This window comes from Lingula anatina, chromosome 2 (genome assembly GCF_051362555.1).
Source record: "Lingula anatina isolate TDL-2025a chromosome 2, LinAna3.0, whole genome shotgun sequence".
NCBI lineage: Eukaryota > Metazoa > Brachiopoda > Lingulata > Lingulida > Lingulidae > Lingula > Lingula anatina.
The window spans coordinates 35,006,267-35,030,663 of NC_141768.1; the positions used below are offsets into that span (position 1 = coordinate 35,006,267).

General features: G+C 34.1%; 2 protein-coding genes across 2 annotated transcripts; one reads left to right on the plus strand and one right to left on the minus strand.

Annotated features, from left to right (window-relative positions):
• Nucleotides 1-108: 108 nt before the first annotated feature.
• Nucleotides 109-9,659, minus strand: LOC106163011 (elongation factor 1-gamma-like). The gene is made up of 11 exons (XM_087005138.1): nucleotides 9,523-9,659; nucleotides 9,233-9,382; nucleotides 7,178-7,241; nucleotides 6,828-6,970; nucleotides 3,551-3,694; nucleotides 2,951-3,080; nucleotides 2,456-2,544; nucleotides 1,889-1,977; nucleotides 1,321-1,493; nucleotides 849-973; nucleotides 109-459 (listed from the first exon to the last, which is right to left on the minus strand). Exons 1-11 carry the CDS (start codon nucleotides 9,532-9,534, stop codon nucleotides 307-309), a joined length of 1,272 nt encoding a protein of 423 aa, XP_086861264.1. The 5' UTR covers nucleotides 9,535-9,659; the 3' UTR covers nucleotides 109-306.
• On the plus strand, nucleotides 9,560-24,226 carry LOC106163012 (calcineurin subunit B type 1). The gene is made up of 6 exons (XM_013540477.2): nucleotides 9,560-9,676; nucleotides 12,373-12,412; nucleotides 18,572-18,748; nucleotides 20,548-20,607; nucleotides 21,041-21,225; nucleotides 21,496-24,226. Exons 1-6 carry the CDS (start codon nucleotides 9,674-9,676, stop codon nucleotides 21,541-21,543), a joined length of 513 nt encoding a protein of 170 aa, XP_013395931.1. The 5' UTR covers nucleotides 9,560-9,673; the 3' UTR covers nucleotides 21,544-24,226.
• Nucleotides 24,227-24,397: the final 171 nt, after the last annotated feature.

Consider the following 24,397-nt stretch of genomic DNA (forward strand, 5'->3'; position numbering starts at 1 on the left):
TGACCTGCAGGTAAACCCACTCAGAATGGGATTCATAGAATATTCTGCACCACTTTGTCCTTTAACCCTTTAATCACTTGCTGTACGAGGAAATTCACAAATAAGTAATGCAGATGTCTCAAGCACAAAGCTTGCCTTCATAATTTATTTGCATATTTCATTTCTTATGCACATCTTACTTCTCCAACACACAGACACCAAGTTTTTCTTCAGTTGGTACATAACAAATCAACCGTTCATGCCTTCTTATGCAAAAAAGTGTGTCACATCATTATCTTCCAGTCACAGTTCACAGTGTCAGATAATTTACTTAAAGATCTTGTAATCACAAACTTTCTTGCCACCGAACTCCCCTTCACATTCGAAATATTCCTTGACCATTTTCTTGGTCTCTTCGCTGTCTGGATCAAGCTTCTTCCAACTATAAGAGTCATAGTCAACCTGGAGGTCTGGGCTCAACTGTAACAAAGATTTTTTTAATGAAATACAAGCAGTGTTAAGAACTAAAACAAGCAAAAAAAAAAAAAAAAATTTGTGAAAATTCAGACTACAACTTTACCTTCCAATTTTTTTTTTCAACAGTAGCTACAGCCTTATCCTTAATTCCTTTGATAAACACAAGATTATACACATGAACATCACATTTCAGCCCAGGTTGACATCAAAATCGAGCAGCTTAAAGGGAACTTGAATGTGACACAAAGGGTGTTTGTGGCCACCAAGTGCTAGTAATACCTGCACTGGGGCATAAGTGTAACTATATCGGAGGTTGGGAGTAGAGCAAGTACCAGGTACTCCTGCTCTATAGAGGCAGTAAGAAAAGTTTATGCCATAAAAAGTAATCTTACGTCAAAAGCTAGGCCTTGTCCTCTCCAAACCCAAACCCCAGAGATGGTACTATTGTTAGATTCACCAAACAGAATCACACTGGCAAAACCGTGCTTCCTCAAGCGATCTAGACGCTGGAAAAAGCCTGAAAACCACCAATTTTCAAAGTCAAAAAAGGTTAAATAGATATCTTAACTGTTAAAATGAAAAACCACCTCATTTTTAGGATATTTTAGAAGTTTCTAAAAAGCAATAACATTTTTTGAAGTGTTGATCTGCAAATCATAAAAAAAAAATAATAATAAAAAAAAATTAGAGGACAGTAAAAATAATTTAAAGACTGTTTTTGCAAAAAAACACCTGGTTTTGCCGAGAGAGTATGAACTCGCTTTATTCATTTATTTTGCTAAATTTGGAATTAAAACTGTCCAACTAACACAAAAGTCACTAAAGTTAACCAACTTAATCCATTTCAGTTAATCTGTCACTCACCTCTTATTAAATTTATGCTCATAAAGGTTAGCTTTAGGTCTTGTGGATAATTGTATTCACAGTGCCAAATGGAAAATGCCTCCTTGTCGAAATTCTTCCAGAAATATGGAAGAGCTACAGTAGCTGTGTCATTGTTGGAATACACTCTCTTGAATTCTTCAATGTCAAAAGTTCTGGAATATAAAAGAAAGACTTTTCAGTGGATTATCATTTATGTTTTAACACATTTTTATGTTACATTCAAACTCATAACCTCAAAATGATAACCCCTTTTCTTATTTTGGATGATCTGTAATCCATCCTTATAAATACAGTTAAATGCTAAAGGGAAGGCCATTTTTAGGAGAGCAAACATGCTTTAACTTGCAAGTATTTTATATATATTCAGGGACAATCCAACTTCCTCAACATTTGCTTAATGACATGTTGGTCATTTTAGGACTTGAGTTTTGTTATATATAAGAATTAGAATTTCAAATGGCCAGTGTAATGAACACAAGCATTTTTCAGACAGTTTCTATGGTAGCAAGTATTTTATTTCTGTCTTGAAAATACAAAAGAATCTCACCCTTTAGGCAGGTCAGCAAAAGGATCTTTACGTTCTTTTGGAGCTGGTTCTTCCTCCTCATCTTTCTCCTTTGCTGGTGGTTTCTCTTTCTACCAAAAGATATCAAAAGTCATGAACCTAAAATACACACATTATTTGCAAAGGTGTTTTCCTAGCCTTATAAAGAGAAAATTTCACTTACAATATCCTGGTTTTTATCACAGATTTTCTTAATTCGGAAGAATACTCTGAAAATTAATGTAACAGGTCTATTATCACGTAACAATATAAGTTTTCAGCTAACATACTATCTGACAGACAAACCATTAAACAACATTCTCAAATCATCAATTTTTAAGATGATACAAAATTGTAAAATAATAATAATAAATATAGTAATATGGCATCAATGTATGATATGATTTAGTCTGTCACAGGTATTATAACACTGCACAGGTGGAGGCATCAGTTGCTATACCTCCTGGTCTTACACAGTTGCAACAATATGCAATCATGCCTTATCAAAGGAGGATTTTCAAGTTTTCAAGTTATTAAACACCAAGATCTCATTATCACTGTAAGCTGTACCTTCGGTTGTTGCTTGGGCTGCTGCTCCTTCTTTTCTTTTTTACCTCCTTTATCTTTGCCTCCTCCAGAGAGTTCTGCAAACTTTTTAGCTGGAAACAGAAATGCCAAACAGATAAAAATAATAATACTGGCCCACAAATACTTTTGTTTTTTAACTTTTTTAAATGGTTCTGTAAAACCTACAAATGCTCTCAACGTTTTTTTTTTTTTTTTTTTTTTTTTTTTTTTTTTGAAATTGCAAAAACAACTCTTCAAAATGTAACACCCCATTCTCATAGATTAGATCGACCTACATTGGATCGACCTAACTCCCTGGGGGTTCACGCTAAATAGCTGTCAGCCGGGCGGACACGAAAGTTAATTACCCCTTATAGCTTGTTGTAGGCGGGGACGGACACTTAAGGCGGATTATCTGACAGTAATCTAGTGAGACTCCCCACGGTGATAGATCGATCTAAAAGTTGTGAGAACAGAGCCAAAGACAAATTTTCTTACCATCAAACTGTGCCATTTTCTCACACAATACAACAGAACCGAGAACTGCTTTAAATTCTGGCTGGTTAACTAGAGTGGTAAACCAACGATTTGTATTCTGGTATGGTTGGCGGAAAGCTGGATCAAGAACCTGCAATTGTGTAAGTTAACTTCTACAATAAAATAGAAGCATTTATGGTTTTCAGATAATGTTCTCAGGAAAAGATAAATCTTCATTTCTATCCAAAGGTTTACAGACCATTACGTAAGTGTATGTGCTAGAAGCATATGAATGGCATTTTAAATTATAGAATTATAGAAGTTTGAGTTGAGTCTGTCTCATGTAATTTAAGACTGTAGATGGGGATACAGCTAATGCAACCCCAGGTCTTGTATGGGGATTATTTAACATGAAGGCAAATGTGTCAATATTAGGCCTTTTTTGTGTTTGGTTTCTAAAAGCAAATCAGCTTTTCAAACTAGATCAATGAAGTGTTAAAGGAAAGTTTTGTTATCATAATTATTATTTGGTATATTCTTTTTAGCAAGACCCAAGTAATTTTTATATCTTATTTAGCTTCATGTTCAGTTTTGTTACAACTGTTACCTACCATTACTTACCATCTTGTACAGCATAAGCAAATCGCAAGCAACAACTATATCTGCCAGAGAGACCCTCTCTCCCACAAGGAACGTCCTGGTTCTTAGAACAGTGTTGAGAACACCCAGCGCCTTCTTGATATCTTCCTTGGCTCTCTCGGTGTTCTGAATAATAAAGTGATCAATCAAAATTGGTTACACAAACCATTATGAGAACTAGAGGATCAGAGAGGCGATACCGCCTCCGAATATTGTACCACCAGCTGGAGCAAGCGCATTCATATAGACCCCCACATACACAAAATAAGGGACACAGCCACCAGTTTTGTGCTTGACAAGCTGTAAAAATGCAATCAACAAGAATTTTTAAACTTTTGCAAAAAATATATATGGTACAATCAAATTTAAGTTCTTCGTAAGATAGGTCAAGGGTCAATTTCAAGGTCACAGTAAATTGCCAGTATATGACTTCCTATTCAAGTTCAAGAGTAACTATGGACCTATCTCTGCCAGTTTTGGAGATAAAAGGGAAGCAAAATTTGCAAAGTTCAGTTCATGGTGAAAAGTAGGTCAAAGGTCAATTTTAAGGTCACATTTAGATTGCCAGTATATTACTTCCTATTCAAGTTCAATAGTAACTACGGACCTATCTCTGCCAGTTTTGGAGATAAAAGAAAAGCAAAATTTGCAAAATTCAGTTCATGGTGTAAAGTAGGTCAAAGGTCAATTTTAAGGCCACATTTAGATTGCCAGTATATTACTTCCTATTCAAGTTCAATAGTAACTATGGCCCTATCTCTGCCAGTTTTGGAGATAAAAGGGAAGCAAAATTTGCAAAGTTCAGTTCATGGTGAAAAGTAGGTCAAAGGTCAATTTTAAGGTCACATATAGATTGCCAGTATATGACTTCCTATTCAAGTTCAATAGTAACTACGGACCTATCTCTGCCAGTTTTGGAGATAAAAGGAAAGCAAAATTTGCAAAGTTCAATTCATGGTGAAAAGTAGGTCAAAGGTCAATTTTAAGGTCACATATAGATTGCCAGTATATGACTTCCTATTCAAGTTCAATAGTAACTACGGACCTATCTCTGCCAGTTTTGGAGATAAAAGGAAAGCAAAATTTGCAAAGTTCAATTCATGGTGAAAAGTAGGTCAAAGGTCAATTTCAAGATCACATTTAGATTGCCAGTATATGACTTTCTATTCAAGTTCAATAGTAACTACGGACCTATCTCTGCCAGTTTTGGAGATAAAAGAAAAGCAAAATTTGCAAAGTTCAGTTCATGGTGAAAAGTAGGTCAAAGGTCAATTTTAAGGTCACATTTAGATTGCCAGTATATGACTTCCTATTCAAGTTCAATAGTAACTACGGACCTATCTCTGCCAGTTTTGGAGATAAAAGGAAAGCAAAATTTGCAAAGTTCAATTCATGGTGAAAAGTAGGTCAAAGGTCAATTTTAAGGTCACATATAGATTGCCAGTATATGACTTCCTATTCAAGTTCAATAGTAACTACGGACCTATCTCTGCCAGTTTTGGAGATAAAAGGGAAGCAAAATTTGCAAAGTTCAGTTCATGGTGAAAAGTAGGTCAAAGGTCAATTTTAAGATCACATTTTGATTGCCAGTATATGACTTCCTATTCAAGTTCAATAGTAACTACGGACCTATCTCTGCCAGTTTTGGAGATAAAAGGGAAGCAAAATTTGCAAAGTTCAGTTCATGGTGAAAAGTAGGTCAAAGGTCAATTTCAAGGTCACAGTAAGATTGCCAGTATATGACTTCCTATTCAACTTCAATAGTAACTATGGACCTATCTCTGCCAGTTTTGGAGATATAAGGGACTAAATGTTATAATTTTGGAGTTACCATAATGTGCCTTAAGTTTCGTACAGAAAAAATTAATTAAAATAAAGAAAATGTCATTTTGGTCAAAATTCTTGAAATAGGAGGTGCTCTGAAGTTTCAGAAGTTCAAATTTGATGAAATAATGTCATTTTTGAACACAAGTTGTCTGCTTTGCCAAGCCTTATGTTTTATTTTTCCAGAGTTCAAAATTTATTATCCATTACCGTACTGCACATTTTGCTTTTACCACCAATATGTACTTTTTGATACAGCGTAACTCGAAAACCGTATGGAATACAAAAAAAGCGAGACCACCTCCAGTGTTGGGCTTTACATGCTCTACAAAATGCAAAAAAGAATGGGTCTCTAGCATTAATGCTTCCCGAATTAGAGACAGTTTTCAGTTTCGGTATCTTATGGCTGCTACTCCCGTGAAAATGCACCGATTGACCCCAAATTCATGGAGATGAAAGATGACCTGAAGGGTAACACTTTCCAATAATATCATTGGTTAAGTCTGTGTAGTGTCTGAATAACAGGGCAAAAAAAAATTTTTTCGTAAAAAATTTCATTTTTTTGAAAATTTTGGCCCATTTGACCTTGAAGTAAAGGTCAAAGGTCAAATCCAAGGGTATATTTGAAATCTACACATATGACTTTTGGAAAGCCGTCTATAGAAATTTTTCCCATAACTCCTTCCGTAGGGTAGATAATTAGCATTTAATTTTGCAATTTTTAGACAAGGGTGCATTGTAATGAGTGCCACACCCAGACCCCAATACCGACAAAGCCCAAATTTTACGTGGAACGAGTTGAGATTATAGGTGACCTAAATCCATGAGATGGTTACGGGGGCCCCTAGGAGGAGAAGCGGTAACGGTAGCCGTCCGGCGGAGCCGGCGGAACGATCCGGACGGGACCGAAACCATGTGTACCGCCAGCGCTAACGCTGGTGGTACAATAAATAGCATTACTCAGACCCCACAGTGATGAAACATCAGGCACCAAAACTTCAACTACTAAATCATAGATACATTGTTTAAGTAGTTTGTCAGACATGATTTAGTCCGTCACAGGTACAACAGCCCTGCACAGGTGGAGCATGTTGTGTTTATGTACCTCCTGGTCTTACACAGATGCAATAGAGTGCACACATGCCTTTACAAAGGAGGATAACATAATGATAATTTAAATTTTCCTTAACTAAGAGGGAAAAGAGACACGAAACATCACTTGCTTGTGAAATATGTAACAGGCTTGTTTTACATGTATATTAAATTGAATAGATTTTTTTTCTCGTAAATTTGTGATATTCAGGAATGGCATGCTTACTATCAAATCATACCAGTGTGCGTTTTTGTTTACACTTTTAATTTAGCCAATGCAACTGATCTTATGAAATCGGTGTTTGACGAAAAATTTTTAAATAATTCTTGTGGCATATTGTACCTGTTTGTTGTATTGCATTAAACCCATGCAAGGGAAAACCCATGTGCAGGCAGCTGGGAGGATTTCACTGTCAGCAAAGTTGATCCATTGCTGTACAAAGGCTGCATCAGAAGGACTGGCTCCCCTCAAGGCTTCATTGGCAACTGAAAGCAGCAATGACAAGTAGACACTTTACATCAGTCTAGCATATCCTACAGTTTACCCAACTATTTTTGTCATCTTGTAGTAGAGCTAATAAAGTATTTACTGTAATAAAACAACTGCAGTAATTAAATTTTAATTCATCTTTCAAAGTGTTAAGGAAAAGGTGAAAATTTTAAAGAGATAAAAAATACCAACATTCTGCTTACCATAATAAGCAATAGCATTGCTTTCAAACACACAATCGCCATTCTTTGCCTCATATGCAGGCACCTAGAAGGAAAGCATAATTAAGTAATTTTTTTTTCAATATAAATTTATTATTATAAAGAACAACATTCCTTATCATCTGATTATATATATATATATATATATATATATATATATATATATATATATATATATATATATATAGCCTAGTCTGGGGGCTTGGTTTAAAATATAGCAGACTAGAGTATTTGTGGGATTTGGAGAGACATTAGCTTTCCCAAAAGACATTCCCATGTGCATAGTTTCAGCATTATTGCTATAAGATTTAACCCACATCACAGAGATTCTCATTTAGTGCAAAAAACTTTTTTATTCTATTTTACACAATTACCATGATGATGATGATCATAATTTGTGTGATTACAGTAAGGTTTTTGCTCTCACAGAAAGAAAACAACTCTTTACAAATCTCATTATTTTACCTCCACTTGTTATGCAGCTGCAATGTACCGTACAACTGCATCTTTGAAAGGAGGAAAGTCACTAGCTTCATCATGACCATCTTAAACATTTAACAAATTCCAAATACCCAATTATAAAACCAAACAGAGATGGTCATTTTATCACATGGTTTACTTAAATAATCTTCCAAACAATCACACTATTATTCTAGTACTTCATGCTCTGCTGAATAAGCACTACGACAGAAATGTGACGTGTGCATGTCAAAAATAATCTTATATCTCTATTCCCTTCAAAACTTAACAATAACTTATGAAAAGCAATCAATTCTGTCACCAAAAAAAAAATAAATAAATAAAAATGAAAAAAATAGTGTATACATTTTTTATAATGCTATAACTGCTTGAGTATGTAACTGTTGTACAATGCACGTTCAATATAAAAATATCAACATATACCTCTTTCTACAAGGAATTAAATTATGACTACAGTCAAACAATGAGCAGTCAGTACAGACAATAACTTTTTCCTTTTATCATTGAGATATTCCATGCCCAAAAACAGTTGACAAAATCATAATTATCTTAAAAATGCTGAAATACTGAGACAGGGGAAACAATTATCTTTTTTCTTTATCAATGTTGAACATCTACCCGTTATCAAACAATGTCAAATGAGACCTGTTGGTGGTGTAACATTCAGAACAAAATAGCCTGAATCACTAGTACCTCACCAGACACACCCACTAATTTCTTTATAGGTCATTTCATAAATTATGTTCTACCTTGGTTTGCAGGGAGGAAATGGGGGTTCTAACAGACACACAAGCTCTTTCCATTGTGTGATTTTGGTAAATCTGCTGAAATATGCTTGGCTGTCAATTGCTCTAAGCAGACTTTTGCTTTGGAACTATAAACAAATTGTCTCACTTGACTTTGTCATAAAGACATGTATTACAAACTGAAAACTTCATGATTTGCAAAAGACAGTGGTAGTAATAACACGATAATTCATATGTAAGCACTCTTATATATGCTTGATTTCTGCTTTGTACTGCTGTTCTACCACGTAAAAGATAACAGCCCCATAAACTTTAAAATGATGGTGGCCTAACAGGTAAAAGATGAATCTTACCTAACTCATGGCTCTGTTGATTGGGAAAACTGGTTGGCTTTACAGAAGTGTAAGATATGAGATGGGATTTGAGATGAAGATTTGACAGCTCCTGCATCACGATGGATGTTCAAGCTGGTCATCCTTTTACAATTTTTCAGTTCATTACCTTTCATGCAACTATTGGAGGTGAGAGGTAAGCAAATGATGAGAGACCCTCCAAAACTAAGCTGATTCACTTGCTTAACGCCACTTTATATACACCTATAAATACTTTACGAGTACGTTCATGCATTAGCACATATGACAAGAGGTGAATACTAGTACTAACACATTGTTTATAGTGATACATTTCTACCCACTCCACCCCAGAACATTGGTTATAATTGACTTGCAATTACATGTTACATTATCGTACCTGAGGGTTAAAATTATAACTATTGTCACACCCACACACTGACAAGATAAAAGATACTTACTTTGCCTAATGGGAATTTCTTCAGAAATGCTTCATTTTTGTTACTCTCCCCTAACTTGAAATCATTTGCCACGGTGACTTGTGTACCACTGTACTTGGCTGCAATAAGGATCTTTTGTGCCCGAAAGTTTTCGGGGTATGTATACAGAGTCTGCAAAGCAAAGATTAAGAGAAATTTTCACTTGACATCATTCTGATAGCAAGGGTCACAAAACTTGAGATTTTTGAAGCCATGACAAGTACGATGTGAACGATTATATGGGATTTCTTTCAGATGTCCACAATACTCACACCAGCCGCCATTGCACCGGTCTAAAGAGGAAGTTGCGTTGCATCCAGCACCGGAAGTCAGAAAACCAATATACAGAGCCAGGGCTAAGTTACCCGGATCTTGGAGAATAGGTCAGATCGCAAAACAACTCCGAGAAAAGGAAGGCAAATTATGGTAAGTTAAGATTCAAACACGTGATAAGCGCAATAATGAAGATCCGTATTTTCATTTCTAAACCATATCAGATTTTCCCAACCCTGAATGGAACCAAAGGTTTCTTATTTTAATATGACTTGAGGCTACTCGAACTGTAGTCAGCAGTAACTGTCATGAACTAGTCGATCAGTGTTTGATCAGATCCTCAGTTGTAGGTATTCGTTTGAAAGATGTGATGGGTAGTGCACGTGAAATAGTAAGATATATTTAAGAAAGGCGTTGTAATGGATAAATAAAATTTATATATGACTCCGTTCTAGCCCTCTTAACATAAAGCTGAATGGAATTTGTATGATATAATAAAGATGGATTCCGTAGGCTATTTCCATAGATACAAATTACAATGTAGTGTTCTTAGCTGGAATTTGTATAATGTATTTTGTTTAAGCTTTATTAATTTCATATTCAGCCCTGTTGCCAATGTCATAAATTGATCCAGTTTTGAAATTGAATTGTATTCACAAACATAAACGCCAAGGAATAAATGATCATGATTTATAAATGTGACAGATGTAAGAACAGAAAATGGTCAGGCAATATTGATATACAGTAATTGAGTAGTAACGGCTTTTAAGGACTCCACCTTAATACCATGTTGTGTAGATTTACTGCTGTGCCAACCAAAGTCACATTCGGATCCATTTTGACAAAAGATGTTTAGTCTTACCTCCAGGAAGCAGATGCTTGAATGTACCTGGTTCTCAATCATTTTGTAATCATGCCCAACTTTCACTGTGTCAGCCTCTAAACTCACTAATCTCATATGGGTTTTACAACAAGTCACGATTGGCCTTGGACTGAATTTTTTTTTAAAAACTAAATTGACTCTTTAGAAGTACTATTGGTGCATTCAGATTCCCACACTGTATTAGCTGGGCTAGTCCAATTCTGCAGGAGATTCTCGCTAAAATGCAATCAGTGAAATCAGCGTAATTAGCACACGATAGTTAATTACCCCCTAGCTGCTCGGAGAGGCATGTTAGACAATTAAGCTTATTCCATTGATTGCACTTAAGCAAGAATCCCTGGCAGAGTTGGACTAACCCAGGTAGTATAATGTGTGAATTTGTACGTGGGCTATCATATCAACTAAACTGCACAGCTAAGTGTTAAACCATTGAACAAATTTAGTGCCATGATTAATTGTATGAAATCAGGTGTTTTCTGTTACCTCTTCTAAATTAACCATATTTGTGCCAGACATATTAAAAAGATGCATTGGGTAAAAAGACACAGTTATGAAATGACTTATATCTAAGTTAAAATAACATGAGCAGGTGAATAAAGAAAGTGCTAGTCAGTGCTCCCCTTTATCTTAAATGTAATATTTGTAGTCAGACAGATGCACATATAGTAAAAATTTTATAGTTAATATATGAGACTTAAAGATGTGTGATGCTCTATTTGTAAATGTCTGTAACCAAACCAAAAAAAGTCACTCTTCATCTTGGGTTTATCTACATGATAGATGGTCAAATAAATAATTTTCTCATGACTTCATGCTTATTTATACAGAAAAAAATCACATATTTGTACATGTGATCAGGGGGTCAAAGAAATCAATACCTCATTGTTATCAGGTTTGAAAGGAAAATTGTATTTGACATTAGGTGTTTAAGTGTGATACATTATGTACATGAGATTTAATACACTATACATAATATTATCTGAATTCTTGAAAGAATTGGAGAATTGTGGTTTGTCAATTTTACTCCTGATATCTTATTTCACAGTAAAGGTCTCAATAAACTTTGAAAATGTGATAAGTAAATTTCATCAATAGCCATGGCAAACCAAATGAAAAAAAACAATGCATAAATACAGTATTCATTTTGATTGTATATTATGGCTTTAATCTAGATATCTATTACATTGATCACCTTCGGAACAACTCATCTATTGAAATAGTGTGTAAAGCTTAGAATGAACCAAGAATTATTAGAATAAACCAATAATTTTTTCTTCAATCAACAGCTTAATATTGAAATAGTTTACCTCCAATATTTCGATGATTAACAGAGCATCTTCAGCAGGGAATGAGGCTATTCAGGAGATGTATTTCTCTGACTAGAATTGACCAATGTTTAAACTGTTATAAAATATAAAATGTTCATCAAATACTTAATGCTTGTTAATTGGTGCAATAATTTCACAACAATGACCTGGTCTAGTATATCATGGATATAGATTTGCCCAGGCACATTAGAATTGAGAAGTGTAAGAGCAACCCATTACGTTTTGTCAATACTATATTGTCATGTAGATATATTGGGATTTGCATTAACTAAGGTTATGCTTTGTGTACTCAATGCAAATCTTGTATGCATTTGAAGTCACTGGTAATTGCTAGATTATGTTGCTTTCCCACAAAAAAATAGAAAAGAATTATCAATGATACCCTCCCACTAGTAAATATTGTTTTTAAATACCAAAATTGTAGTTTAGCGATGCTCAGAAGGTAATTTGTTCTTTATATTTATTATTTTAGTAACAACATGCAAGGGTTCATGTTGAATTAGCTGTCTATACATTGAGCATTATTACCTCCAAATATACTTAAGGGTTTGTTTTGTAAACATGAGCACAATGACATTTTAAAAAAGGCATTATCTTTCTTGTGAAATGTAATTAATTATTGCTTTCATGTATTTCAGGGAAACGAAACCTCCCTTCCTTTGGAGCTGTGCTCCACATGTAAGTATCTTGCATATTCTACTTCACACTGACAAACCTGCAAACTTATTGATTTTTATCATGAATCCATTAGTTTCATTATCTGGCACAGGAAAGACTTCATCAGGCAGCAGTAGCATGGATAGTATAGGCTTGTGGCATATCACTATGTAATATTTACAATTTTTTTGTAGAGTACTTTTTGGGTGTGATATTGTCATGGATGTTTAAGTAGTGTACAAGTTAGTATTAAAACATAGATACAATATGTAATAATTTATCATATGTATTGTGCAAAATTTAACAAGAATAGGGGCACACAATTAAGAAACCCAAAGGGGCAAATATTGAAAACCAAAATTGGTGCCACCTGAACAAAGAATTTGAAAATGTGTGAAAGACGCTGAAAATGAAATGTATTTCTTGCTTAAGTATGGAAGTAGATAAATGACGGATATTTTTAGACTATTGGAAGAAACACACAATTGACATGATTTGTCGGCCAATTGTTGAATGAACTGAAACGAAATCTGAAGATAATTATTGCATGTGGTTCAGAGATTGAGTTGCTTTTGAGAGATACAGATGTCGTTGAAGAGCAAAGGGCTGTGCTGATCAGCATCTTTTCCTGGTATCATCCTCCTCTGTAGAGTTTTATCTGAAATAATTAGTTATATCAAATGTCATGAGAAAAAAATTGAATCATGCACGGTGCGACTCATTGGATAAGATGAAACCTGATAGCCCTTGAGTCAACAGAATGGTTTTAAATTTAATTAAGTAAAAGAAGCAGCCAAAAATTGTATAAAGTTACTCCAGTGAGACTGTCATAATTTTTTATTTCCTTTATTGGCATAATCTTGGTTATCTCTTTTATTGTACTAAATGGTATCGTTTTAAGGTAACAGTGCACTCTCATGATGGTGAAATATATTATGACACTGAACAAAAATCCATGTTTATCTTTCACCCCATTCCATTGATCTGTCTACATGGATCGACTCAACTCAGCAGAGACTCTTGCTGAGTGCAAATTGAATGATATAGTACACCTCACCTTGTTCCCAAAGTACTTGTATAATCACCGTCTTTTCTGTACTATTTAATGTCGGGGGGGGGGGGGCATGCTAATTTGTTAAACTGATTGCATTCAGTGAGAATTCCAATAGAGTTGGGTCGATCCACATAGACTGATGTGTCTATGGGAATTGGGCCTTGGACATCTAGTCCTTACATGATTTTGTTTGGTGTTGAATAATGCTTTGATAGCATAAAAACAACTTGCTTTCAGTAGGAGTGTAGGTACATTTGGAATAAATCTTGCTTCAATTTCTAAGTCAACATCACCTTACATGTAACTCCAAACCAATTTAACTTTTATTAAAATCATATTGTAAACATTTCAAAAGAAGTAGAATTTGGCCTTTATAGTGCTATATTTGCTTTTTTGTTAACATAATCAGTTGAATCAACAAACTGTTAATGCTATCAGTTGAATACACTAATAGTGGCCTTATTGTTAAGAGGTGCGTTGTTAACGATTACTTCCCCTTGGGCGATCTACTTAAGATAACCCTCTGTACTTATCCCTCTGAATTCGTTACCTTTCGTGTTTTTGTTATGCTGACATAATGCACTCACTCCAAGAGCAGTTTGATCATTATTCTGACATAATGCATGTTCCACTGGCACATGCACAGATAAATGTGTATACTAGTATAGCACAAGTTGAAGTCATGTAGGTAGCAGCCATGATTTGTGAATGTGTTCCAAACACAGTCCAGGTTAAACGTAAAGGATATTACTTATCAAAAAAATGTTTTGTTTAATTTGTTTGGTGATATTGAACAGCTGAGATGATCAGCAAAATGCCATTAATAGTATCCATCACACATTCAGAAGTCTTGCCCAGAAATGTATCTGAAATGACAGCCCCCCCCCTCCCCCAGTAACCCAGTAAAATGCATTATCTGATGTCAGCAGCATTTAAAGAGAATTGTAACATAAATTAATTCAAGAGAGGGCATATCTCACATTATATTATTGAAAAGTTGATAAATTTTCAACTAACATGGCTACTGCAGACTTCTGATGAACTTCTGTTTATTTTTCTGTAAGTAAGCACAGGTGATACCCCCCTTTGTAAGTATTGTTATTGTTTTCTACTGTTTTCAGCTCTGTCTTCTAAACAGTTGTGTCAGTATCTGGTTTCTTTTTACCTAGAAGTGTGACTCTTGGCTTGTTTATGTAGTGTGTGAGAAGTTGGACAAATTTGCAGTGATTTGATATTTTAAATTGTTGTTTTTATCGTGAATTTTTTTTTTTTCAGCAAAGTGCGTGCAAATTACTTTCTTATTGTGTTGATTTGTGAATTATCTCCAAAGTATTGGGATTTGACACTGTCTGGTATATTTTGGCAGTTCCCTCTGCAATTTGATCATGTGAGATGAATAACATTAAAAAAAAATGAACTTTTTATAATTTCAAAAATATAGCACAAATGGCGTTTTATTTCAGTGTTGGAAAATACAAACATGTCAGAAGAGTATAGTCATCACAGTTGTCGCAGGGTTTTGTGATATAATGACTTTATATATAAGAAGTTATATAATAACTTATTCGTGCATGTTTTGGAGTTAATTTAAAAGAATTGTCCATCCTCATATATCAAGTTCTGAACTCTTGTACTTAACACAACTTTTAAATTTCTGATCTTTTCCAAGGCTTTAATTGATTGTTTCATTCCTTAATGTCTGTATGTATGTTTGTCGATGGTGCTCTATTGCCTCTTCAGAGCCAAGTGGTTGGATCGTGTTTCTTTCTCTCCAACCTCTTCTATGGTTAAGAAATAATTGGCGAACCCCACCTGCTTCAGTTGCATAATATCTCTATCTGATTGGATGGCATCGTGGTTGTGCGATGTGTTATGGTCCAAACTTCCTGTTGGAAATTGATGTTGTCACTTTCTTGTATGTAACCCTGCCCTCTTATCCTAGTGGTATTTGAGACTAAGTTGTACCACAGGCTGATGATATGTTTGTCTCTTTATTAAAAAATACCCCTCAAAAAATATGATTCAGGATATCCACCCACTTGTGTAGGTGTGTGTGTGTGTGTATATATATATATATATATATATATATATATATATATATATATATATATAGATAGATAGATAGATAGATAGATAGATATTGATGACTATACTGTACATGCATGACTGGTAATTGTAGCCACAGATGTACATTTACCTTGCGACTTTAACAAACCAATAGCCTCCCAAGTTGACAATAAATCAACTTATTTATTACTGCCAGGAGCAGGAAACCTGTTTCTGGATGAAGTGAATAAGCACTCTTAAATGAGCTACGACTTGCCAAATGCCAGTTGCAAGGCACATATCCTGGTACTTACTCCAGAGCAAAATCTACAAACAATTAACATGATATTCATACCAGCACATAAGAGACATTTGTTTTCATGGCCTTTTGTGTGTAGCATTTCTTTTGCTCATGTAATTCAATCAAGGCTGAGGCTGTTGCTGGTATGTGTTGCTCTGGCATATACACTATGTTCCAGGGTCCTTTTATTGATTTTTGGAGAATCATCATTTTGATGACATTAAGCTATCTACAGGATTCCTGTCCCAAACATAGACATATGCAAAATCAGCTGTGAGTTTCAATCCATGAGTCAGTTAATTGACAACTGATTTGTATACTGTAGTCTATATTATGTTATTTTATTTTGGAACAGATATTTCTGTGACACCAGAGACCAAAATTTTAGTAGTTGGCTTGATTTCAGTTCTATGCATGTTCATTTGTCACTTTACTCTTTGTTGGCTGTTTTATTCATGAAAAAAGTCATTTTCTTCCTTTTTTATGTCATTGCCTGAAAATCCAACTTAATCTTTGCATACAAGTCTGTATGCGGGTGATACTCTGTGAGACTACAATGAAAAGAACATCTTGTTTTCTCTGTTTGTGTCATATTATTTCACAAGAGAGAGAATTTTAAGACTCTGGAGTAAATTAAATTATTGATTGTTTTTTTGGTTGTGTTTATCATCATTATTATTATCATTATTATTATTATGATGATGATGTATAACATCATCATCATCATCATCATAATAATAATAATAATAATAATAATAATAATAATAATAATAATAATATTAATTTTTATATCAAAACTTTTAAAAGCAGTCATACTTACGATGCTTGCAGTTTATTTTATATTTTTTCCCTTTTTGTTTTTATTTTAAAAATGATTATCTTTGGCGTCAGGTAGTTTCTATGTAAGACACCTGAGAGCAGGCTTCCCTGAGGTGCCATGCCCTTTACACCTCATGGTTCCTAAACTTTGGCAGGTACAGGGCACACCATAATTGAAAGGGAATTGGAGCAAGCCAACTGCTTAAACATATCTTTAGATCCCATAGTATTGTGTAGTGCAGGGACGTTTATGATTTTATACTTGCAAAGTTATGCAAGCACCAGTGCCCCCCCCCCCCCCCCCCCACTAAGAGAAAATATTGCGTTTCCATTAGTTACAGGTATCTGCATATGATTTTTCACTTACTTGTGAAATCACGCGAACATAGGTGTTATATTATATATTTTCTTAATTATGAACATATTTAATATAAGAATATGCCCAAAGCATTGTTGCTGTTGATAATCATCTTGCCCTTAGTACCTACTTTATGCTATTTTTTTCTTGGATATCAAGGTGATTTAGATTATGTGGGTTTCGTAATTATGTGTAAATGCTATCAGGCATTTAGAGGATTTGATTCAAATAGGTTGATATGGCAATTGTTACACAGAATCTGGTAACCAAATTAAACCTTAAACCAATTACCTCATGAAAGATATTTTATGTATATTGACATGCTGTCATTTTTAGTTGATGTATGTTTTGTGGATGACATTTTGAAAGTTTTTCATTTATGTCCTTTATTACAAGATTGTTTGGTTTCTGTACATTTTGTAAGAAGAAAGTGTCTGTATTTATTGGACATTGAATTCAGTATTGATTATGTATACAGATGTATGCTCCCCAGAGGATCTTCTGCAGGAACATACCAGGAAGTTCAGTCAGTTTGTTACAAACACTGTGGTTGAAATAGGAAAGAAAAATGTTATAACAGGCAGCTTTAGATCCCATCTATCATTATTTACGCTTACATAGAGTTACTGGATCTTTGATAACTTAATCACACACCGAGTCATCTAAAAAATGTATATGTGTATTAATATGTACTTTGTTCCAGGTTTATTTCTACAGTTTTGTAGATGTTATAAATGGACAAGTGATGTTTTTGTCAATACCCTGAATGTGGTAACTGTTCACAGTTGTACAACTTGTACTCCTACAGTTACACTAACTCCTGCCCTTATGTATGTTGTATTGTTAAAAACGACCAGTGTTCACAAATTGATTGAAGTGTCAAGTCATTGAAAATTGCTCAAAGTTACAATTTTTCTTACACACATTCACTGTCATTTTTTTAAAACTTAAAAACAGTTTTATAATGATATTTAAGAATCATTATCTATCACTAATTTTTATTTTAAGAAAAATTTACATTATTTGGTATACTATACAGTGTTCATCATGACACTAACTGATTTATGGAGACTCTGTATGCTTCTGAAACTTTTTTATACAATTTGATTGGGTTTTAAAGATATAAAGTGAGATCCTAATTGTTACTTCTGAATTCCTCCTTTATGACTACTGTATTGGCAAATCACAGCACTTAATGAGTAATGTTCTATTTGAGCTATTTAAATGTCAATCACATTTAGTGAGAAGGCCAAATAGACATATTATGTCCAAATTGTTTTTTTTTTTTTTTTGCACTCCTTGACATTGCATGTTGAGATTTCCGTAGGCTCTCATGGTATTGCATTTTAAGTGTTACATTGCTTTTATTGTCTAAATAGAATAACAAAGATTATCAACTAAGAATTTAAATAATTTATTTCACGTTGCATACTATTTATCAGGTTTTTTTCTTTTATGTAATAAATTATTATGGCCATGCAAAGTAAACCTTAAAAAATATGTCAGATGATGCACATGTGTTGTTTCAGTACCCTATTTACCATATTAAATATACACTAGTACTGCTACTTGCTTTCATTATCATTTGTTTGTCTTCTACAGTTGATGCAGATGAAATCAAAAGGCTTGGGAAGCGTTTTAAAAAACTGGACTTGGACAACTCTGGTTCTTTAAGCGTTGATGAATTTATGTCCTTACCAGAGCTTCAACAAAACCCACTTGTACAGAGAGTCATAGATATATTTGATGAAGACGGAAATGGGGAAGTTGACTTCAAAGGTGAGTAAGATGCCAAGATTCCACAATGATGTAAATATTAAGTAAGCCGTGGCTACATATTATGTATGTATAATGGGGTAATTTTTCTAACTGTAGAAAAGGTAGAAGTAAGGTATATACAATGAAATGGAGCAGGTGCAATATTTCCTAGATATAATGATATTCTCATTTTCCCCATGGATACTTCCATGTATTATTTATTTCCAGTACTGTACAGCATAAAAAACATGGCATTGTTGTGATTTAGAATAACATTATTTGTCTAAACGGGCATTTTGGTATTGCCACTGTGTTTTGGAGTGAAATGTATACATTTCTCAGTCAGAAATACCACAAATGTTGCCATGGGTCTGTGTATCAGTGTGAATGCTTACACTCACTGTTTATGAATGATGATCTATGAAATCAATAGAAATGTGATTTATGACTACATCAGGAACAGCTGGGTATTATAAAAGATATTTTATTTCTTTAATTCAATACACGCACAACCCACCATCCATCCGCCTAGGTTAGGTTTTTGTATTGCGCAAAACATTTTCATTAGTCAACTAGTAAGTTGTTCATGGGCTTTGGCAGTGGTCTGATGCTTAAAAGGAATGATAGGAAAGCTTGGAGAGTGATAATCAATGAAAGGAAATCATCATTCAAGCATTTGCTGTAAATCAATATGAAGGTAGCTGCACTTTCATGCTCTGTTTTACATATGTGCCTATAATCCCAGATGAAATGTTCCAGAAAATTAAGTCAACAATCCAGTGTAATATTCTGTTGTACTCGGGGGCCATTGCTACAGGTGTTGTTCAAGATATACTTCCGAGACTGATTAACAGTAGCCTAGGCTTTTATTGGCCTCATCTTATTACAGATGTCGATCAAAAAGGTGTGGATTCCAACCTTGTTATTTTCAATGCTGGGTGTATATATTTTATGCTTTATTTAATTCTGCACACTTGCAAATAATCAATATGGGTCAATTAGAGACAAGTGTAGATAACCTGGATGATATCCGAGGAATCCCAGTGGAGCATGAGGAGCAATATTTCCATGCTTTAGATATTCATTTCATGACAATACCTTGAACACAATGTTCAGACATTATGAGTATAAATGAGACTGATTTTGAAGAATTTTCTGTGAAACAATGTGAGACAAACAAATCAATTGTGCATGAAATACTCAAAAGAGTTCCCTTTGTCTGTGATTTTTATGGCAAGCTGTTTGAGTTTTTCATCAACTTTGGCGGATGAAATCTTCTTGTCTGGGTAGGGTTTAAATATGACATAGCATGGGGTTAGATTTACTGATTTGTAGAGAAATGTTATAAAAACACTGAAACCCAAAATGAAAGAAGCAAAACTGAAGCATGCTGCTTAAATTCAAAGTTGTATAAAATACCCTTTCTTAGAAATACACAAAAAGAAAAAACATGGCAAGTAATCTGAAAGTATTACAACCCCTAAAATTAAGTGAAGATGAAAAGTGTTACTTTCTGTATAAATGGAAAGAGAGACTGATCATAGAAAGAAGCAGGAGAGACTGATTAAAAGTGGCATCCAATGTATGCTTCTACACTTAATTAGAATCCTTTGGAGTGCTTATACCATCCCTAGCGTGGGAGGGATATCCCTGAAACACTGGAAGCAATAAAATATGGATGGGGCAATGGGTTGATGTATAAGGAAATGTCTGATTTATTGCTTTAAGTAAATATATTCGTTTCAGAGAAAGCTCCATTTAGATTGGTTTATTTCTTTTCTTGAAAGGTGCTAAATTTTGTTTAATTTTGTATATTTCAGAATTCATCCAAGGTGTTTCACAATTTAGCGTAAAAGGGGACAAAGAATCTAAACTTAAGTGTAAGTAATTCAATTGCTTTTGATCTTTGAATATTTCCAAGGCTAATCATGTTATGGTGTAGTAGTCTTGGGGCCTTCATGTAGTACAAAAAGCTAAATTCCTCATGAAGACAGGGAAAGTGTAGATGAATGCTATGATGTTAACAAAACATTCTGAGGAAAAGGTCATCAGCACTATCAAAGATGAATATAAATAAAGCATTTGAGCTGTGTAGTATCATCCATCAGATTATTTTTGCTCACTTCTGGTATTGAATATCCCTGTTCCCAGTTTGTGTGGGTGTTTCTTGTGCCTGGAGATATTTTTTTTTTTTTTAAATTACTCAGAATAACTATATGGTCAGTACTGGTGTCTTTTTAACTTCTTTTTATTATAACAAAATTATCTTTCTTTTTTCAGCTTGCATTTATTATAATTTTGTTATTATTTCAGTTGCATTTAAAATCTATGATATGGACAAAGATGGTTTTATTTCAAATGGAGAATTGTTCCAAGTGTTAAAAATGATGGTGGGCAACAACCTAAAAGACACACAGTTACAGCAGATAGTGGACAAAACTATTATCTTAGCTGATCAGGATGGAGATGGCAAAATTTCCTTTGATGAATTCTCTGCAGTAAGTTGAAAACAGAATTTTGTAGTGGGCTGTTAATTTTTTTTTTCATGGTATATACTATACATAATGTTTCGAAAATTAAAAGATAGCAAGAGAAACTAACTAGTGTTTGTTCATATAATTACAACTGCCACGAAACATGTAATTAGTATTTTGGGCAGAATAAATATATATATATATATATATATATATATATATATATATATATATATATATATATATATATATTTTCAACATTCTGATTTACATGTTTCTCTTTGTTCCTTTCAGATTGTAGGAGGCATGGATGTACATAAAAAGATGGTTGTGGACGTATAGCAAAATAGACAACATCTCTAACAGTAGGGCTCCTTTAGGATGAAATATGTCGGAAAAAAAAACTTTTTACAATCATAAAGGAAGTTTGTACATTTTAATTCAGTGGTCTGTTGTAAAGTATTTCTTGCAGCCCGTTTTTCTACCGCATCTCCAGAGTAACAAGTGATCTTACTGTCTGAGACTGATATAAATAATGACAGACTTTGATACACATGAAAGATATTGTGACATCATCGCCAGCATAACTAATAGGAGAGCACTTCATATTTATCTACACATTAAACTTTAAATGTTAGCAGGGAGGATAGTAAGCTTTACAAACGGATTGAGCTAGCTTATGTGTCCTCTGTCATTTTTCTCTTCTGTTTTTTTTTTCCCGACCTGCAAGTAAATTCTTAGCATATTTTGAAGGGATTGTTTCTAATAGCAGTCGTTGTTCCTCAACCAGAGGTATCCATGATGTAAGTTTTCGTCCTTGTTCTAATGTTGCAGTCTGTCACATTTCATGGCTATGAAAGATGAAAGTCTCCAGAAATAGATTGTGTCTTACACAGAAGTACATGTAGAGTAGAACAATAACTTATTTATAATGATCGAGATCTCACTCATTTTCCCATTAGTATACTTACTGGTCTGCCCAACTACTGCACACGATTATGAATATTACCAATGTTCCACATCTCAACCCACCGATATTCCATGCAACAATTACCAATTACAGATACATTGGTTTCAGCACTGTGCTATAAATTTTAATATCTGCAGTGCCTTGCATCCATGTTTGCGCATCTTACTGTAGCAATTTATGGAACATGATCTTATCATCAATGGCTTTGCAAAGATGTAATTGAATTCTGCTCCGAGCAAAGAATTCCTCTAATAATTTGATGGATGTTGCATTCATTTGGATAATAACCAGCTAATCAAATATTCTCAATTTTGCTGCTCAGTCTAGAAAAAGAGAATGGTATATCATTATTTACAGGAGCACAATTAAAAAAAAAAGTGAAAATAAAGGAAAAACTTGCCATGTGCATTAATTTATCTCCTGCGAAGGACTACTAAAAGGAAAAAATACATTGAGGCTCAACAGTTGTGAAGTGGGGGGGGGGAGCAGTTCATCTGCTGAAACACAAAATATGTCAGTTATGTGTGGAATATCGGTTGGTTGTACGGAAAAGAAATTGAGAATTTTTAGCTTGCAATAACATCTCATCAGGTTTTATTCAGGATGTGCTTGGGGATATTTCACAATGTACAGTTTGAGATGTGCTGTATTGTCTTTTTCTTGCTCTCTGCAGATGGACTTAATGTGTTTAGTGTTAAATTTCATTCTTTAGTATTTCTCTCAGTATAACTTTGCATAGGCAGTTTTCTAAATCACAAATTAAAAGATCCAGCTTTGCTTCATGTTCAATATAAAATAGTTTCAACTTGGAAAAGTGGCAAAAAAACTTTTTTCAATTTATAAAATGTCTTCTAATTGTTTTGATGCTTATTGAGAGAAAACGCTTCCTGATTGTATCTTCATACTTTGGACTGATACTGTATTGGGAGCTATAATGACAGGTTTAACTGTCATTTTATTGATGTACAATCTGGTATTGTTTTTTTTTTCCATTTGAAAAAATACAACCAAAGGCTGAAAAAACGGGTATTAGGTTACTGGCTGTTTTGAGTTCTGCCTAAAGCGTCATATTTCAAGGTATTCCATTCCCGTGCTGGTACTAAAAACTGATAGCATTTAACAATAGTTTTCGTGTTAAGAAGTTTCTCTCCTTTGCCAAAATGCTCAACATTACAGTTTCATTATTTAAAGTGAAAAGTGAACTGATGTCTTGCAGCAATTTACTTTTTCAGACTATTTTGCATTGTAATTATACTATTTTATAGTATATTGGTATCACTTAATGATTTTTATGGCATACACCAAAGGTGTGAATATGAACAGTGGATTAGCTTTCAAACATTTTTCTTCAGTCATTGAAAATATGCGTTAATTAATTTGTTATAAGTCTGCATTGTTCTTTTTTTTTTTTTTTTTTTCAAATTTTAATTGTTGTAAATGTTGTTGTCTCGGTAAGTTCTGTGGTTTTGCAGTCGAGTGATGTTAACACATTGATATACTTTTCACTTGGTGACATTATGAAGGACAGGGTTTGTGCTTACTGGCATGTTGTACCTCCAGAGGCTCTTGGCACTTGTTAATACACACTGCAAGATGATACTGTTAAAAGGAATTTAGAAATTATGCTGAGCACATAACTAGCTGATTGCCTTTGCTGAACTCCCAGGAGCTTTAAGTAACCAATTCAATTGTCGAGAAAGACTGGGATATTCAAGTAAAACAGGTGCTCCCTGAAACAGCATTCATCGTGCAAGTATTCCACAGGGCCAGACATCAGTGACAAACTAACCAAAGAAATCTGGCACTGAGACACATATACCTGTGTAACACACTATGAACACCATTGGGAATGTTGGATTGTAGGGAATATTGAGTTGGAGGCTGTAGATTGAAGGGCCTATTTTTTTTTCTCCAAGTACTGGATAAGTTGCACAACTTGTCATTTCACTGTAATGCTTTTGCGGGCTTCTACAGTGATATGTGTACATTTTTAAATATTTGCTACATTTCGAAGTTACATTTTTCATGGAATAAAAAAAAATTGTGAAAATTGAATCAGCAGAGTATTTTTTTTTTACATTTCTAGTGTGCAAACTGTTGGTTAATTGAACATACATAACTAAAAAAAGTACTTTCTTTTAATGATTTAAAGGCAGCACCATTTGCTGTACAATTTCCTGACAGATGAAAAAATTGAATGTGATCTAATTGCTTTGCAGGAGCACT

Bases quoted from the DNA above. Each gene is read 5' to 3' on its own strand.
- LOC106163011 (XM_087005138.1), bottom strand. The intron at 1,494-1,888 runs GTGAGATTCTTT...TTTATATTCCAG, and splicing joins TTTGCTGACCTGCCTAAAGG to AACTTTTGACATTGAAGAAT. The intron at 460-848 runs GTAAGATTACTT...TCTTTGTTACAG, and splicing joins GACAAGGCCTAGCTTTTGAC to TTGAGCCCAGACCTCCAGGT.
- LOC106163012 (XM_013540477.2), top strand. The intron at 12,413-18,571 runs GTAAGTATCTTG...TGTCTTCTACAG, and splicing joins TTTGGAGCTGTGCTCCACAT to TTGATGCAGATGAAATCAAA. The intron at 20,608-21,040 runs GTAAGTAATTCA...TTATTATTTCAG, and splicing joins CAAAGAATCTAAACTTAAGT to TTGCATTTAAAATCTATGAT.